A 19,167-nucleotide genomic window follows, 5' to 3' on the forward strand; every position below is an offset into this window, starting at 1 on the left:
TGTAGTGGGCAAATGAATATATCCATGGATTTTTCGTAGCGGGTAACGGGTATGGGTTTGGATATCGGATATAAGTCGCGGATATGGATGTCCAGAGACACTATCCGCGGATAGTTTATCCGTTGCCATCCCTTGGAGTAAAGCTCATATGGTCAGGCTAGATCCATGCAGCAGACTTTTATTTGGTTGTTTGTATTAGTACTATCGATACCCTGGATTAGGGGTACCCCTTACTACGGTATAAAGGCACGATACATGTGTGGCTACCCTTAGCCGCGTGGAGAACAGCCTTAGGGGTATCTTGTGGGCAGTTAAGGTGGCGTTCTCAGAGACAACGCCATCGGGTCTAGAAGACACAGGACCCCTGTGCGCACGACCCGGACTCCGAAGTAAAGCAGCCCGAAGCCATTAGATGGGGTTCGGACCCCATCAAGTGAGCTCCGGACAGCCCATAACAAGATCCCAGGAAAAAGGAGTGTCATAACCTAGGCATGGGTCCAGGACTGACGCGTGTCCTGGCTCTAGCCGTGGCGCCTCCACCCCCCGCTCGACCAAGGGTCTAATGCAACCACATGGCTTATTGTCCGTGACGTAGGCCAGCGGGCGGAGCATGACATAAGGGCTCTGAGCCGCACGACCTCCGCATTTTTTGCGGAGAGGACACACCGCCTGTCCACCCTTCTGACAGATGATGTGCCCCCACGGCATTTATTGCGTCATGTCCATTCCGCTGGCAGACAGCGCCAGAGCCACCCTGCAGACTGCGCACCTGTCCAGTCCGTTGTCGAAACAGTGTGCCCGTGCTGCGCAGTGCACTGTACTCATCCCTTATACGAGAAGCTTCCTCCTGCGCGACGAGGCTACGCAGATCTCAGGTGTCAGGGTGCACGGAGATTACACGGGCATGACAAGCAGTAGATCCATCCTTCCATTTGTCCCTGAGCCCACATGTCGGGGCTTAGAACCATTGTACATGCCCCCCTTGAACTATAAAAGGGGAGACATGTAACGTGAGAGGACTCATACGCAAGTCATTCAGGCTTACACACAAAGCTCAAGCTTCCACAACAATCCAACACACAGTGGAGTAGGGTATTACGCTCCGGCGGCCCGAACCACTCTAAATCCTCACGTGTTCATGTGCTTGATGTTCGCTTAGCAAGACAGGTAAAACGCTTAAGCCCCCTCCTCATCTTAGGATTTAGGGCGGGTGCACTCCGCCACCCGGCCAGAGAATTCCCTCTCCGACAAGTACATTCAGACCAAGTGCATCATTTATTTGGTTATCCGCACCAAAATAAAGATGGGATAAAATAAATAAATAAATAAATCTTTAAAATTTATATAGCAAGTGTAGTCTAGTTTTGTTCGTAAAAATATCAAGAACACAGATCTAAAATTGGTTTAGTGATTGAACATTTTAATTAAAATATACATTTCAATTAAAATATACGATGGAAAAACAAAATAAAAAGTGTTCTAGGAATACATGCCAGACCAAGGTTGTATGCACGCGGCCTGCTCCACCAGCTACACTCCTCGTGCGCGTATCTGACCAGCCTGGCTGAGAAACGATTTTTGCATGTTTAGAGCCCGGTTGTGTTATGCAGGAAAACAAACAAAAGGTGCTTTGGGAATCCGCGGCTACAGAAACTCGACAGACGCAGGTAACCAAACACATGGTATGTTTCTGAAGTCACAAAATAATCTTATCTCTATTCATAAATTAGCTTCTCCCATAACTTAGCTTTTCTTGAATATTATCCTAACTACTACCTCCATTCACAAATGTATGATACCATTGACTTTTTTAAAAATTTTGACCACTCGTCTTATATTTAAAATATTTATTCAAAAATATAAAATTTTAAGTCAAGCACAAACTATCTTAAATAATAAAACAAATCACAAAAAATAATAACTTATTATTTTTTTGAATAATATGGGTAGTCAAAGTTTTTTTAAAGTCAATGTTGTCATATATTTATGAATGGAGGGAGTATTTTTTTTATCAAGGATTAGGTCATTAGGAGACCTCTACTTAGAGGACGGTTTCACAATGATATATCCCCTACTATTGAATTCGCTCAAGTAGGCCTTTGCAGTCAGTAAATCCGTAGCACGGTAGCATAGTCATCTTGGTCACCCATCAACTCCTATAGTAAAAAATTATCAATAACTTTAATTTATCATGTTCTAAAGAGTCCAATAATAATTAATATCGTATGTGATACTTGTTAAAAAGGCAAATGTCATCAATTGCCTTATTTCAAATTTAATAGTGTTTTGAGTCATCATCTAAAACTTGTATATTTTGATGTTTGGGGGATGCTCCTAAATCTCTTGGAGACAAACAATACTTTGTGAGCCTCATTGACGATTACAGTAAACTCTCACGAATTTATTCTTTAAAGTTTAAGTCTGAAGTCTTTCATAAATTTGTTGAACTCTCAAACCTTGTTGATCATCTTTTTGACAGAAAAATCACCATAATCAAGATTAGGGAGGCGAATAGCAAAAGCTTCATAGTTTTTTTTCAAAAATTGGCATCACCCATCATGTATCATGCCCTTACGTGCACCAACAAAATAGGCCAGCTAAAAAAAAGCATCGTCATATAGTTGAGGTTGGTCAAGTTAAACAATTGTAGGGTACGTTAGTGGAGTAAAACAATTCTAGGGCCGTACTTATGAGTGATGTGAACCAAATTAGTAAACTAAATTGTACTTTGAAACTTTGTAATATGTTGGATTGTTGGTTGATGCTCTACAAATGTGCTGGTGTACTTGTTTTCTTCAAAAAGAGAGAACGGTTTGAGCATTTTCCCCTGCCTATGCTGCGTGGGGGAGCTGTTGAGACAAACAAACACGGTCTGACCGGCTCTCACCTAGTCACCTTCCCTTCCTGTTCGAGCAGACTACGTCCGGGCAAACAAACGCGCCCCATAACACTAGATGGGAAAGCTGTTTATTTCCAAGGCATTGATAAATTAGAATGTCGTAGAAAAAAGATGAGTTCGAACTACGAGAGTAACATGGTTTTTTCTAAGCCAAGCTATACGAGCAACAAATGGCCCAATTTCTGTGATCATTAGAAGCCATAGCAAATGACTCATGAGGTCATTCTTTTCACATGTGACTTACCTTTTATCAACTATAGAATCATGTCGTTTCTTAAGTTCTTGAAGTGCCTAAGAAGCACATTGGTAAGGCAACAGCTTATAGCAAGAAACAGAGGGAATATTTGTGAACTTTATATTAGAAAACTCTTACCATATCCATTTTTTTTTCTGAAGAGGGATTCGTTGCTTCAATCCCGACTAGGGCAGGCAGACTCACAATTATGTCCTACCTGAATCCTGCTAGTGTCATTCTAAAGCTACCTTCAGTATTCGGTTATGGACTTCTAGTACTTCATAGTTCATACCAAGCGAGCAAATGCATATCTGAAGCTCATGTTACCTTCTCTCTCAATGCATCTGGAATGAACAAGCTAAAATGGGTCATACAGGAAAACATGATGCAAATCATGCAATGCTCCGGTAATCACATGGAGAAATGGAAACAGAAAAGAGAACACTGAAGAGCATATAGAATAAGTAGACAACAGTGAAGAGCGTCTAAAGATGAATTGATCAATGAAAGTCACTCTAATGCATCATACGTGTATGTTGCATCAGACGAGGTTTTCACTACCATGTAAAGTAAAACGAAATCAAAAGGCATGATAGGCAACAGAGCAAAGTAAAACAAACCCTTAAAATCCATTGGTTCAGGTTCATACATTCATAGACATTGAAGGAGTATATGATAAATGGAAGATTGAAAGGAAGAAAATGAATCCAAACATCCAATACAAGTGCAATGGTACTATGGGACTTTGGAAAACGCATTGTTTGTTTTTATATCTCGCTCTAGTTTGTCATAAGAGTAATTTGGTAATTAAAAATATTTTTTCTTTAATACATTAAATATATGTTTTTTTGTTTCTTTAATACATGTATTAATTGAAGTAGTTGCATGTTGCATCTTGTTTCCTCCTGATTTATATCAGTATACTATCATATTATAATACTAATTTGATCAGGAATAGTTTTATAAAAAAACATAACACTTCACAGAAAAAATGAATTAATAATATGAAATAAATTAAAACATCAAAATACAAAGGCCTAAAAAGAAGAACAGTAATTGAACTATGACGGTCAACAAAATACAGTATTTGTGTTTCACAGAAGCTTAGTTCGAGAAATTTCAAAACATGAGATGAAATGCATCAAAGTCCTCAAGCTGGACATTATAGATTTAACAAGGGCAATAATGAATGCAAATAAATATTAAATATTTAAATATATTATCAGATCAAAGAAGAATAACATGTTTTTCATGCAAACAATGATTAGATTGGGAAGTGTCATACTTATTTTTTCTTGCATGAGAGTAACATAGTCCATACTGTTGTCTCTCCAGATATATGGAAGCACGCTTTGATACATATAGAGTGTTGGGCAGACTCCAGCATCTTCCATCCACTGCAAAACCTACATGGACGAAACAAAAACAATAATTAGAAAAGTCATTAAATTGGACACCTGTAATCGTCCACCTTTTCCCCCTGTTTCATACATATTTTTTAGTCAAATACTAATCAACTCCTAGCTTAAAATGCTTATGTTACAGTTTGCTGCAGGCAGAAGATTGCATGAATAATTTACCATAATTCATTTTTTCTAACAGGTCATAGAGCTTCACAAAAAAGACAACAATAACAAAGCATTTTAGTACCAAGCAAGTTAGAGTAGGCTAAAGTTGAAACCCAACATAACAAGTCAAGGTTCAGGTACATGGATAACTGATTTTCATGCCCTATTCAAGTCTTCTTTTACCAGTGTTTCATAACAAAGAACAAGACAAAAGATGTCAAATGAAAAAAAGTAGACATTATGGTTTAATATAAATAATACAGAGGAAAGGATGCAATGGGAGATCGCTGGTGCCAAGGGGCTCTGCCATCTAGCTGTACCGTTAGCTGAGAGCTAAGTAGAGTCTAATGGATTCTTTTTTGTATGCTTCTTACTGGCCTCCGTAAGGAGGTTGTTTTGTACTGGCCTTTCTTGGCCCCTTTTTACCTCTTCTTAATATATTATGAGGCGCAGTTCTCCTGCGCTTTCGAGAAAAAAATATAAATAATACAGATCTTTAATACATCAACATTTTATCGCAATTTAGCAAGTTGCAAATGGAACTTAGCAAATATAAATCTATTTATTAAGGGAATCTTTTATGAAGGACTCATCAACTCTTATTCAAATGAGATAGTATAGCTGCCTAGCGATGGGCCCTGTGTACCTCAACATACTTTCTCCATTTCCCCACAATTAAGAGATTTCTCAGCAGAATCGTATAAGTAGAAAGGCCCACAGTAGAGCATGAAGTCACCATCTTATAGAACAGCTGCATGATAGAAAATCATAACAATAAGTATCACCTGTAAGGCCTGGTTCGGTTATTCCAACGCCACATGGATTAGATGAGATTGGGAAAAAAAATAGCAGAGACTTTGACTTGCTATGGATTTAAACTCACTAAATCCTATTCAATCCACATGGATTACGATGAAACCGAATAGGCCCTAAAGAGTCCAAGGAGCAGTAACAGGAAATGCACGACCAACAGACAAAGCATCACTGCAGAAATAGTTTTTCCCACAAATCTTATGAACAAGTCGGCGTGTTCCTCAAGCATCAAAGCATATTCATAAGAAAAATGTGATTATTCAGAACTAGTAAAGATGGCAATATTATTCTTAATGCAAAAATCATTTATTTGGTAGAGACCAGCAATACATAGGTTGTACATCGGTGCATGGAGGCTATATCTTGCTGTCACACAATGGTGCTATTAAGAAACCAATATAGTAACATTGAAGGAAGATTAACATCAGACAGTATTAATTCCTCTGAAACAAGGAGTATCAGGATTTTTCATGTTGATCAAATGATTTTTAGTTTGCAGAAAAACATTATGGTGCCAGAGCAGTTTCTGCCAGGTAAATGGGTAATGAAAATAAATGATAAAAAGATAGTTATTTCCATGGCATTGTCTTAGTTGCAAAATTATAGAAAAAGATGTTAGACAACGGCACCTTCTTAAGGAAAGAAATTATACCTTCATCATGCTCTCTGTCCTGCCACATTTTCCAAGAAAATTTAAAATATGGTTGAGTGTGCCAAAAGAAATAGATGAGAGAGAGGAATCCAAATGTTCAATTATTTGACTTGCTGTTTTCCAGTCTCGTAACCTGTTGCCAAGCAGTAAAAGTCTCACACTCCCACTAGTTAAATTAACAGGACTAGTAATCTTTCAAAAGAAATAGAACATCAAACTACTACTTGCATCAAATATCCATAAAAACAAGATAAGCATGACCTGATCTAGATGATAATAGTTATTGGTATAGAGGCTGACTGAAGATGCCCAACAAATAATAAAAAGGATGTTACTGGATAACTGAACAACATTTGAACAGAGTAAGCAAATATCCATGAAAACAATATAAGCATGACCTGATCTAGATGATAATAGTTATTGGTATAGAGGCTGACTTTCTAAAACTGCAAATGCCCAACAAGTAATAAAAAGGATGTTGCTGGATAACTGAACAATCATTTGAACAGAGTAAGCAAACGAATAGTTCCAGTAGCCTCAACACATTCCTTGTTAGTTACAAGATTTGATCTAACACAAAATGAGACATTTTAGCCATGACAATGTTTTACCCTGCTATCTCAACAAATATACGACTTTAGTACTACTTCTTCATATTAACTAATTGTGTATATTTGGCGAGGTGACACCAAAACAACAATCAGGTAGATGCATCTCAAATGGTAACACGGTAAAATACAAATGGTAATTCAAAAAGTTCAGCCACATAATACTATGTACATAACAGGAGTGAAAGTTACCCACACCTAAATATGTAGTACAACTAAACATTGTGACGCTGCAGCAAAATGTAAATCCATTTAACAATTCAACAAAATAGTGAAGAGTGGACACTGTTTCAATAATAATCAACCTAGTCACCAATTCAAGAGTGCACATATAACTTAAAACAGTGGATAAACATACATGGTGCATGAAGATATTATCTCAAAATAAGCCTTTTGGTTCAATTGAATCTTTTTTTGCTTCATGAATTCTATCAACTGAAGGACCCTTTCAGGTTGACCTCCCTTATTCAATGCTTCCATGAGGGATGAACAGACAATAGCATCTGGCTGTGTGCCATTATTTTCCATCTCTTTGAATAGGTCCCATGCTCTCCTCCAGCTCCCTTATGAGTTATGATCCATACGAAACACAGGATTAGATAATTTAAAACTAATGAAATATTTTATCATCGAAGACTCTTACCATCATCACTATATGCTTTAATTAATGTCGTATATGTCAAAACATCGGGGAAGCAACCAGTTTCTTTCATAGAATTAAAAGTAGATGCTGCTTCAGTTAATTTGCCCTGAATTAAAGCCATTGTTAGAATACTAGTTCTTTAAAGTGAACCAGAGAGACAATCCAGCAACACTTGCCTGTTTGACATATGAGCAAATCACGGATGAGTAGACTTCCTTGGTCAAATGAATATTCAGGTCCAGCATGTCTTCAAAAAATTTCAGAGACTCTACATACCTTCCCAATTTACAAGATCCACTAATGAGTATATTGTAAGTCACAGCATCTGGCTTCACATTGCCTGCCCTCATTGACGTGTATAACACCAAAGCTTTCTTATAATCTCCCAAACTTAAATAACTTCCGATGCCTGAGTTGTAAGCAACTGTATTTAGTTGGATCCCTCGAGACTTAGCTGCTGCAAGAATTATGTCAATTTTAGTTAGCTGCTTGCAGCGGCCACATGCTGTTAACAGAGTACTTATTGAAATAACATCCGGTTGAATGCCATCTTGCTCCATTTCATGCAACAGACTAATCGCTTCCTTCAACATTCCAGCAGATCCATAAGCATCAATAAGTGCATTGTAACTGACTTTATTTGGCTTGCATGCATTCTTCCTCATTTCATTAAAGACCTCCCTAGCTTTCTCAGGCTGTGCAGATCTACCATAAGCATTAAGTAAGGAGGTATAGGAAACTATATCAGGTCTCAACCCATTTTGCTTCAGTAATTTAAAAGTCTCCAAGGCCTCTGTGTGCATACCATGTGAGGCGTAAGCACCCAAAAGTGCATTGTAGGATACAATATTAGGTCTGACACCTTCAGCAACCATTATATCAAAGACCGCCTTGCAATTTTCAGCTTGCCCACAAACAGAATAAGAATACATTATGCTAGTATATGTAACGACATCTGGATGACATGTTGTTCTTCTTTCCCTCATTGAGTTAAACAACTCAATAGCTTCCCCATACAGCCCAATCTTTACAAGGCAATGGATCACAATATTCATAGTGCATGTATCAGGGGCAACTTTAGAGGATTTCATAATTTCAAAGTAAGCTATGGCTTTTGAGTACTGAGCTCCATTCTTAAAAGCAGACAAAACAATGTTGTGTGTGATCAAATCTGGCCCTACACCATTTTCAGTCATCTTCTTACAAAGTTCTAAAGCTTTCTTCCAGTTACCAGCAGCTCCACATGCATTTATAACATTATTATACGTAGTTCGGCTAGGAGGTATCTGCAACAAAAAGTATCTTTTAAAGGAGTAAACTAAACCACCATAATGTATAATGACTTGGATTTTTTTCCAATGATGTTTATTTGTTAATGTCACTCCAGGAACATTCAGATGCTAATTATGTAGAATATCTTTACAAGCATGTGCAGTTAAATTCAGGCAATTAGTTTTTTTCAAGCAGTAATTCATATCTTCATAGTAATCTTCAATGTCTATTCTGGTTTAGTGATACATATTCACTTTCAGCAACAACTCCCAAATTTTGATTAAAACAACCGACTGCTGCATGTATTAGGACCATGGTAGCATTTTTTTCTAATCATCAATAGATGTTTTAGAATGGAAAGTAAGCACAACATAAAAAATGAAATCACATGCAAAATATACCAGCAAGTACATATCTTTGATGTGCATGAGATGATTTGTGGCATTATAAAACTAAATTTGTAGCAAAGCTACATGGAGCTACCCCTGAACCAACACCAGTAATGAATTAATGGCAATTACTAAAATACATAGGGCTCCATCCCTGCTCCCACCGTGTTTGTCGCCCCCTATGCGACGATCAACGTCAAGAATCACATCCCGGTGACCCTCGAACTGGCAAAGCCCAACTTTAATCAGTGGGAACCGTTCTTCACCTCTCTCTGCGGGAAATTTGCCCTCCTTCCGCACGTCGACAGACTAGAGGAAGCCCGCCCCACTGATCCTACTTGGGGCATTGCCGATGCCTGCGTCCACAGCTGGCTCCTTGGTTCTGTCGGGCCAGACATCATTGGCCTTGTTGTGGTGCCGAACCAGACTGCACGCGAGCTCTGGGTCGCCATCAGGCGCCTCTTCGAGGCCAACAAGGCTCTACGTGCCATCTTCTTGAGTCACGAGTTTCGCTCCATGACTCAGGGCAATTCCTCCATCAACAACTACGCGCAGCGGATGAAGGCCACCGCCGACGCGCTCCGCGATGTTGGCCGCACCATCACCGACCCAAAGCTCGTCCTCAACTTCCTCTGCGGCCTCAACCCCCGCTTCGCCAGCACCGCCGACAACATCGCCAACTCGCACCGGCTGCCAGACTTCGCCACCACTCGCGAGAAGCTCATGCTAAAGGAGCTCCGCCTCGCCAACAAGGGCATTGTTGTGGCCCAGACCGTGTCCCACACCTCGTGCGGCACAGGCTGTCGCACCACCTCCAGCACCACCGGCGGTGGCTCCAGCAGCGACGGCAGTCAGGGTGACGGCGGCCGCTGGAAGAAGGGCAAGCGCGACTCCCAATTCGGGGGTGGGCACAAGTCCCTAGCACCACCTGCAGCCCCCTGGTACTGCTACCCCCCTAGACCGTCGGGGTGCATCAGCAGCCCTGGCGCCCGCCGGCGACGAACCCTCCCTGGCACGGCCCTGGAATCATCGGCTCCTTCACTCAGGCCCAAGCTCACACTGCGCTCACCCCCGCCCAGTTCTCCGACATCTCTGCTCCATCCCTGCCACAGCATGGCAGCTGGGATCAGGCTGGCCTCATCGCCGCCCTGAATCAGATGTCCCTCCAGGGGTCTTCTCCCTGGGTCCTCGACACCGGCGCCATAGCTCACATGTCGTCTTCGGATGGTATACTCATGTCCCGTCTCCCCCCTCCTTCCGGCATCACAGTTGGCAATGGCACCACCATACCCATCACCTATTGTGGCACATCCACACTCTCCTCCCCCAACTCTGTTTTTCGCCTTAACAATGTTCTGTTTGCACCTGATCTAGTGCGCAACCTCCTTTCTGTTCGTCAATTCACTCGTGACAATGCTTGCCCGATTGAATTTGACGCTTGTGGTTTTTCTGTCAAGGACCAACAGACAGGGAGCGTGACTCTTTGTTGCAATAGTGGTGGCGACCTATACACCTACCCCTCCACACAGGCTCCCTCCTGCAGGCCACCATGTCGTCCCTATGGCACCACCACCTCAGTCCATCCACCCTCGCCGAACTACGAAACATGTTGGTCATCTCCTACAATAAGAGCTCGCCATGCCTCTGCCATACCTGCCAACTTGGCAAGCATGTGCGACTCCCATTTAGTCATTCCACATCTGTAACCAATGCTCCTTTTGATTTACTTCACTGTGATGTGTGGACATCTCCCGTGCTAAGCAACTCTGTGTTCAAATATTATCTTGTCTTGATGATTTTTCCCATTACTGCTCGTCCTTTCTGCTTCATCACAAATTTGAGGTCCACCGCCACATGATTGAGTTCATTGCATACGCTCAGACACAGTTTGGCACCACGCCTAAATCCTTCCAAGCAGATAATGGGATCGAGTTTGCTAACCACGCCACCACTTCTTTCCTCACTAGCCATGGCATTACACTCCGTCTTTCTTGTCCCTATACCTTACCACAAAACGCCAAGGCTGAACGCATGCTCCGCACTACCAACAACATCTACACCATGCTCCTCCATGCATCCATGCCACCTCCCTACTGGGCTGAGGCCCTCACAATAGCAACCTTCCGCCTCAACAGGTGTCCCTCCTCCTCCATCCAAAACCAAATACCCCACCAAATACTTCACAACACACTCCCAGATTACGTCTCCCTTCGCGTCTTTGGATGCCTCTGCTATCCGAACCTTACTGCCACCTCCCCTCACAAACTCGCCCCACAATTCGCACCTTGTGTTTTCCTAGGATATCCATCCTCCCACAAGGGCTATCGCTGTCTTGACATGGCCACTCGCCGCATCATCATCTCACGCCATGTCATTTTTTACGAGTCCGTGTTCCCATTCTCGGCAGCACCATCGGCGGTCTCCATGCCGTCATCACTTGATTTTCTGATGCATGGCCTCACCTCCTCGACGTCACCAGCAAGCACTACTCCGTCGCTCGCTGGCAGTAGCGAGGATATGCTCCCGGCGCTCCTAGACCCGGCCATACTATAGCTCAGCCCCCTGGCTCCTCCTGTGGGTGGGCCACAGCTAGGTGCCATGGGACTCCAGCGGCTCCTTCTGCGGGCGGGCCACAACTTGGCGGCCATGGGCGGCCGACGGCTCCTCCTACAGGCGGCCAACATTTCAACACCGTCTACACTCTTCGTGCCCAGCCTCCAGCAGCACCGGCCACTGAGGCAGTGGTTCCTGTGGCTGCTGCACCCCTAGCGACACCAGCGACGACTCCAGCATCGTCCCCTACTTCTCCAGCGGCTCGGGTTAGACCCGACCTGTGACACGTTCATAGGCAAGGTCCCTCCGCATCGTCCAGCGCTTCGGCTTCTCCGCCTCCATCACCTCGCCCATCCCGGCGAACTATCGTAGTGCCCTCGCCAATCCCAACTGACGCGCTGTGATGGCGGACGAGTACAAAGCACTGATCGACAACGGTACTTGGCGCCTAGTACCTCTACCACCTGGTGCGAACATTGTCACTAGCAAGTGGTTATTCAAACATAAGCTCCACTCTGACGGCTCCCTTGCCCAGCACAAGGCGCGCTAGGTCGTCCGTGGTTTCTCCTAGAAGGAAGGCGTCGACTACGACGAGACATTCAGCCCGGTTGTCAAGCCGGCCACGATGCGCGCCGTCCTCAACATTGCTGCGTCCCGAGGCTGGCCCATGCGCCAGCTCGACGTGAAGAATGTCTTCCTCCACAGCAACCCCAAAGAGACTGTCTACTGCGAGCAGTCGAAAGGCTTCGTCGACCCCGCTGCACCTAACTCTATCTATTTGCTACAGAAGTCCTTGTATGGACTTAAGCAGGCACCGCGAGCTTGGAACCAACGCTTCTCCAACTTCATCTGTAGTATCGACTTCACCACATCCAAATCGGATGCCTCCCTGTTTGTCTACAAGGCTGGAGACGCCATGGCCTACCTCCTCCTCTACGTCGATGACATCATCATCACCGTGTCGTCATCGACTCTTCTCCAGCACGTCACCTCCCACCTCTCCTCGGAGTTTGCCATGACAGACCTCGGTGATCTCCACCACTTCCTCGGCATCTCAGTGACATGGGACAGCAGTGGACTGTTCCTCTCCCAGCGGCAGTACACCGTTGATCTCCTCCAACGCGCTGGCATGTCTGAATGCCACGTGACAGCTACTCCGGTGGATGCTCGGACCAAGTTGTCTGCCTCCGAGGGCGCTCCAGTCGCCAACCCCTCAGAGTACAAGAGTCTCGCTGGTGCCCTCCAGTACCTCACTCTGACCAGACCGGACCTAGCATATGCTGTCCAACAAGTCTGCCTCTTCATGCACGACCCTCACGGGCCGCATCTTGCGCTAATCAAGTGCATCCTGCGCTATGTCAAGGGCTCTCTGTCAGCAGGTCTGCAATTGGGCCTCGGCGCCATCGATCAACTCACAGCCTACTCCGATGCCAACTGGGTGGCTGCCCCGACACACGCCGCTCCACCTCCGGCTTCTGCGTCTATCTCAGCGACAACCTGGTGTCTTGGTCTTCCAAGCGTCAGACGACTATATCTCGCTCCAGTGCCGAAGCGGAGTACCGTGCAGTGGTCCATGTTGTTGCTGAGCGTTGCTGGCTGCGTTAGCTACTACATGAGCTCCACATCTCCATCCCGCGTGCGACGGTTGTCTATTGTGACAATGTGAGCGTCGTTTACATGGCAGCCAATCTAGTCCATCACCGCCACACGAGCACATCGAAATCGACATCCACTTCGTTCGCGAGAAGGTAGCTCTGGGACAGTTCCATGTTCTTCATGTCCCATCTACGCACTAGTTCGCCGATATCATGACCAAGGGTCTGCCCGTCTAGCTCTTCACTGACTTTCGGACCAGTCTATGCGTCTGTGATGCTTCCACTACGATTGTGGGTGGGTATTAGGATATGTATATATTAGGATCAATTAGAGACTGATTAGTGATTGATTGTAATCCCCTAGATAGGCTAGCTGCCATGTATAGCCTAGGACTGTTTCTATCTATAGCCTAGGATTGTTTCCTCGTACAGGGAATAGCTTCCCATGTATGTAACTTCCATGTATGCCTATTGGCTATATATATATATATATGAAAGGCTCCCCACCCACAATGGTGTGCGGTGATTCCCTCCATTCTATTCCCTTCTACACATAGCTTCGCTAAATTAATGGCTAAATTGCTGGCTAACAGTCTAGCGGGCCAGCTGTAAAATATGGTTCCTCCCAACCAAACTGCTTTTATCAAGATGAGATTTATTCTAGACAACTTCATGCTATTTCAGCAAACGGCCACGTTTTTGCACAGTCAAAGGCAAGCTCGAATTCTTCTTGAATTGGACATCTCAAAGGCATTTGACTCGGTGTCATGGGCTTTTCTTATTGAAGATCTGGTGTGTTGTTAGTGGGTTGTTGACGTCCTCTTCCACCATGATTCTTATAAATGGCCTGCCCAGGGAGTGTATTTGTCATCGGAGGGGGCTGAGGCAAGGCGATCCCCTGTCACTTATACTGTTTATTTTGGTTATGGATGTTTTGAATCTGTTAGTGCAGCAAGCTTCAGAGGAGGGCTTGCTTCAGCCGCTGTCTGCTAGGAATGTGCAAAACCATATTCCCTTGTATGCGGACGATGTAGTGGTGTTTTTAAGGCCAGATGCTTCGGACATTAATTTGGTATTGGACATTCTTCATCTATTTGGATCAGCCTCAGTTTTACAGGCCAATGTTCAGAAGAGTTGTGTTCCCGATCCGTTGTGGTGAAGAGGAATTGAAATGTATCCAAGAACTGCTGCCTTGCACTATCTCTGAGTTTCCTTGCAAATACCTTGGGTTGCCTCTCTCACTCAAGAAGCTGACAAGGGACCAAAATTCAGTCCATAAGACCGTGTCCAGCAGTTCACCCATGTGGTCACCCAAAACAGTGTTTTGCATTGTAGACTGCATTGTTCGCAATTCTCATAGTGGAGTTTGAATATGGGTATGGGGGTGGGTAAGCTGTTGGAGATAGCCTAATAGATCGGGTGGTTAGCTTGTTGTTGGGATGGAAGGTGGAGCTTATGTCCAAGGCTGGTAGAGTCATTCATGTGCAATATGTCATGACGGCAAAAATGATCTGTACAACTATGGCTCTAGACCTTCCTTCATGGGCCATCAAAGCAAATGATAAATTGTGAAAATGCTTTCTTTGGAGAGGAAGGAAAGAGGCCAGGGGTGGCCCCTGTCTTTTGGCTTGGTCTAAGGTCTACTCGGCCGAAGGATCTCGGTTGTCTCAAGATTAGTGACTTATGGAACCTTGGGTGGGCTCTTAAAGCATGGTGGCCTTGGCTGCAGAAAACAGATCCCAATAGGCCTTGGACTATTTTTTCAATTCAAGTAAGTGTCGTGGTTCAGAATTTGATGGCTATGGCATACTGAGTTGGGAGATGGTGCCAATCGCTGTTCCGGAAGGATAGATGGCTGAGGGGAGAGGCATCAAAGATACCTCCTGCTGCTTTTTATTTAGTACCCAGCCGCAGGGGCGGGCCGGCAAATTTAGAGGCCCTGTACTAAACTTCAAAAGAGACCCTATTTTATAGAAAAAATATAATCGAAATTACATTGTAATAGAATTCATGTATTCTGAATTATAAAATGTTTACTAGATAACTCTTATAACTATTTATATTAAATCTATCCGTTTTTACGAAATTATATTGTAATAGAGCATATAAATAAACATACGTATTAATAGATGTGTTTGAAAAGTAACAATCTAGCTGCTAACTGAGTTTAACTTAGATGGTGTAATGTTAGTTTGCTTATTGATACATATTATTTATTGAGATAAAAAGTTTTTTAGGCCGCTCAGAATTTTGGGCCCTTTAGACCCCTCATAATTTTGGGCCCTGTGCGGTTGTACTTGTTGCACGTGCATAGGGCCCGGCCCTGCCCAGCCGCCTTGCGAACAAGAGGTTGGTTAAGGATTTACCAGTGGATAGCTGATATGAGAAGGGTGCTCTCTGTTAAGAGTTATTGAGGAGTTTCAGGATCTTTGTGAAGTGCTCGAGACAGTGGTGATACGTGAGTATTCTGCCAGCTCGGCCTATAAAGCTCTCATCTTTGGTTCAGTTGAGTCAGGAAAGAGGAAATAAAAGAAAAGAAATTCTCCCACGAACATCTAGCTACGAAGAATGAAGATTATGAATTCATAATGCAACAATAACTTGTTACATTGATTCACAAGGCTAGCAAGCCTGTAGTGAGTTCAATCTAAAAGCAATCATGAGATATGATCAAGAAAACTCTCCAAGTTGCTCTATAGCATTTGGAAAGTACAGAGCACATCCAAACATGTACGGAATTATGATGGAATGAATAATATAACTGTGGAGAATACTTACAGCGGCACGTTGCATATCATCCATAATGTTGATGGCCCAACACCACTGGCCAGCTCGAGCATGAGCATGGATCAAAGAGTTGTATGTATCAGTATTAGGCTTGCACCTGTGGATATATTTTTAGTGTAAAGCATACCAAGAGTGAATAGATAATGAGAAGGCTACCATTTCACCAAATTAACAAAAAGAAAATAAAGAACAACAGCTGCATCTGCATGTAAACCATATTTTAAGCAACATATCTGATTGGTGTTATATAATAACAGTAGAAAATAAGGAGCATGGAACGGAAAAGAATGTAGCTGGTAAACAAGATGAAACAGAGGTTTGGGGTCAAGCCCCAACTTCTCTGCGCTTGGTAGAGAGAGGTTGGTGGGAGTAGATTAATCTTGCTTGGTGTTTCCAAAATACATCAAGGACTTATATTACATAAGAGGCCTGAAACTTATCTCTAGGCAAACATAATCTCCTAACAACCAATATCTTCTAATAAACGGAATCCTCCTTGAATCGAGAGCCTAACTGAAACTGAACAAACTCTGAAACTTTGCTGATTACCCTAACGCGGCTGCTCCTGACTGCTTGCACCTGTGTTGTTACTGATGGTCCCACATTACAGAGTGGGTCATTAATCATTATACATTGAAGAATATTACTAATAGCATAATGTTCACACAATACACCACAATCATATGTGGGGGCCTACAGCGAGTATCCTATTCTGAATCAGTTTGGTGATTCAGCAGCATAAGATGGATTTTCTCTTCAATAGTGTGCAATAAGGAAAGTCAAAACAAATCAACATCATGAACTTTGTGAACGGAAATCTACTTTGCTGAATCAGTAGAACTTCTACAGCAAATTTATTATTTGTAATTAACTTATATGAGTCTGTGACTTCTTGTGAGGGTGAAAAAAAAGAATAGGTAAATAGGTAATCATTGTTTAAGGTCATAAGGTGTTGAAAGTATGACATATGCACTCATACCGCCATTCTTGCATCTCAAAGAACAGGCCACGTGCTTGATCAACCTTGTTGTGTCTAGCATGTAACCTAATCATCATGCCATAAATGTCATTGCGAGCACAGTAGTTCTCCTGATTTTTCATCCAGCGGAACACATGCACAGCATGTTTCAAGGATCCAGAAATTGCAATTTCCTACAGGTGACACAAACTGTGTGAGTGCATTATCACTGGAACAGGCTAACATGTAATCAGTGAAATTATAGAGATGTTTGGTTTGTTACAAAATAAGAACCATGACTTGCAAGTGCAGCAGCTACTAAGGTGTTCTATAATACAGTCTCTAATAACACACCCACAAAAATATGACAACAATTGAGTATTGCGAGAACAACTAGATTTTCTGAAGTGACTGAGAAAGCTGTAGATTAGAGACATATTGATAGTGAACATCAAAGTTGTAAATGCCTATCTGAGAAACATAGCAACAAATACTGCAAAGTAAATGGAGCTAGTGTGCACAGTTATAAAATCCATAGACAAAACAAAATATAAGCAGAGTTACCGATGCCACCTGCAAATAGACGCAGGGCTACCGTAGTCCCTAGTTTAATCCTTATATAAAGCACTAAAGATAGTTGCTACAGAATACTTGCACTATTACGGTAAATTGATTATCTAATAGCATGTTAGCAACAAATAAAAGTGGTGGTTGTAAATTTGTAATCATTGCATAGCGAAAATGGTCATAAGCTCAACTGAGAATGAACTTGTTAGCATCGATACCAACTAGAACTCAACGTAACTAGGTGAAATAGATGCTGCACTATAAGTTCACCGCGTACTGCTCCTCTCGAGCCATTTGACCATTTGAATGCCACACTACTGGCCAATAGTAGCATCAACACCAAAAGGGAGAGAATGGGGCTTACTCTGATGAGCAGCGGGAAGTTGCGGCGTGCGAAGCGACCGGCCCAGCAGTTGAGCACGGCGTCGACGGCGTCCGCGTCGGCATGAGGCAGCGCGAGCAAGCGCGCGACGACCTCGGACACCTTCCAGTCCCGCTGCCACCGGTTGCCCTCCACGCGGAGGCGGTGTCGCGCAGGGAGCGACGCGGCGCGGACGCCGTCCACCTCGGTGCGGACCGAGCGACGGCCGCGGTCGAGGTCGACGGACACGGCAGGCCGACGCTCCGCCCAAGGCGGCGGACCGGGCGCGCGCGGAGGAGGCCGGCGCGGGGGGGCGCGGACGATGCGCGGGGGCACTTCGGGGTTCAGAGACGGCGGAGGCGGGGGTGCGGAAGACATCGCCGCGGCGGCTTTACCGTTGTGGATGGATGTGTGGGCGTCTGGGCGACGCGTTTCCGGACTGCGTCAGCGTCGGCGAGCTATCTTTTCACGTGATTTGATAAGTTTAAACCTCCGGCCGGGCTTGTTGGATAGATCGACTACAAAAAAAAAAAAGCAAAGTGATCCCACTCGCAAGAGTTCATGATTCATTTGTCAAGAACTACGATTTTCGATGAACTGTGATGTGAGGCAGGACTCCTCCGTAGATGCTAACGATACGATAAATATAAAAAAATAAAGTGAATATATATTAAGAATTATAAGAAAATTAGGGAGTTATTTCTATATATTTTCATCTATTGAGTGATTTCTATTGAGTTGGACACAGGTGCAATATTGTATAAAACAAATTTGGACAAAATCATCATAAATAGAAGCTTCCACCCTTTCTAGCTGACTCTTTCCAAAGTTGCTTAAAATTTTGCCTTCCATGCATTTCACAGTTGTTTACCGTTGGCAGGAGACATTGTTTTCCCTTTTGCGCAAATCATGTATTGGTGAAATTTTGTTTACACACCCAAGTGGCAAGGTTCGCTAAAGTTCGAATACGGAAACCCCAGTTAACTGCAATTGAATGTACTGTCCTAGAAATGGCTGAAAACGTTGGGTAACTTGCAGTGAATATAGCTGAAGTGCTACCATGGCAAGTGTCGTGTCGTGAGTAAGATTTGTTTTATGCATAGAAAGCAATAAACGTATCGAGGAAAATTGAGATAGTTTCAAAACGGAAGCAACAAATGTGGGCTTATATGGACAACTAATTTCCAATTTTTTGCTCTACCAGGCTCAGATTTCAAAACGGAAGCAACAAATGTAGACGAGGACGGCACGCTGGAGAGGGTTGTGG

The 19,167-nt window shown here is 43.5% G+C and overlaps 1 protein-coding gene across 7 annotated transcripts; it reads right to left on the bottom strand.

The window, feature by feature from the left end:
• Window positions 1-1,306: 1,306 nt before the first annotated feature.
• LOC100383403 (uncharacterized) lies at window positions 1,307-18,442 on the bottom strand. Of its 7 annotated transcripts, none has more exons than XR_002263328.2 (12): window positions 17,904-18,442; window positions 16,994-17,166; window positions 16,006-16,111; window positions 7,595-8,704; window positions 7,419-7,524; window positions 7,134-7,338; window positions 6,168-6,300; window positions 5,349-5,453; window positions 4,420-4,540; window positions 3,273-3,478; window positions 3,144-3,190; window positions 1,307-1,560 (listed from the first exon to the last, which is right to left on the bottom strand). XR_002263328.2 is itself a non-coding variant. In NM_001176058.1 (10 exons), the coding sequence occupies exons 1-10, from the start codon at window positions 18,276-18,278 to the stop codon at window positions 3,453-3,455; spliced, it is 2,460 nt and encodes an 819-aa protein (NP_001169529.1). In that variant the 5' UTR covers window positions 18,279-18,329; the 3' UTR covers window positions 3,156-3,452. The 7 variants fall into 7 exon arrangements, 1 of the variants encoding a protein (NP_001169529.1); XR_002263327.2 differs by having other exon boundaries at window positions 1,320-1,564; XR_555504.2 differs by lacking the exon at window positions 1,307-1,560 and adding an exon at window positions 1,688-2,156.
• Window positions 18,443-19,167: the final 725 nt, after the last annotated feature.

Source organism: Zea mays, chromosome 7 (assembly GCF_902167145.1).
Source record: "Zea mays cultivar B73 chromosome 7, Zm-B73-REFERENCE-NAM-5.0, whole genome shotgun sequence".
In the NCBI taxonomy this organism is placed as follows: domain Eukaryota; kingdom Viridiplantae; phylum Streptophyta; class Magnoliopsida; order Poales; family Poaceae; genus Zea; species Zea mays.

Coding starts and splice junctions, on each gene's coding strand:
- LOC100383403 (NM_001176058.1), bottom strand. CDS start 18,278: ATGTCTTCCGCACCCCCGCCTCCGCCGTCTCTGAACCCCGAAGTGCCC. Junction 16,112..16,993: donor TTTGAGATGCAAGAATGGCG/GTATGAGTGCAT, acceptor ATATATCCACAG/GTGCAAGCCTAATACTGATA. Junction 7,525..7,594: donor TTTGCTCATATGTCAAACAG/GCAAGTGTTGCT, acceptor GCTTTAATTCAG/GGCAAATTAACTGAAGCAGC.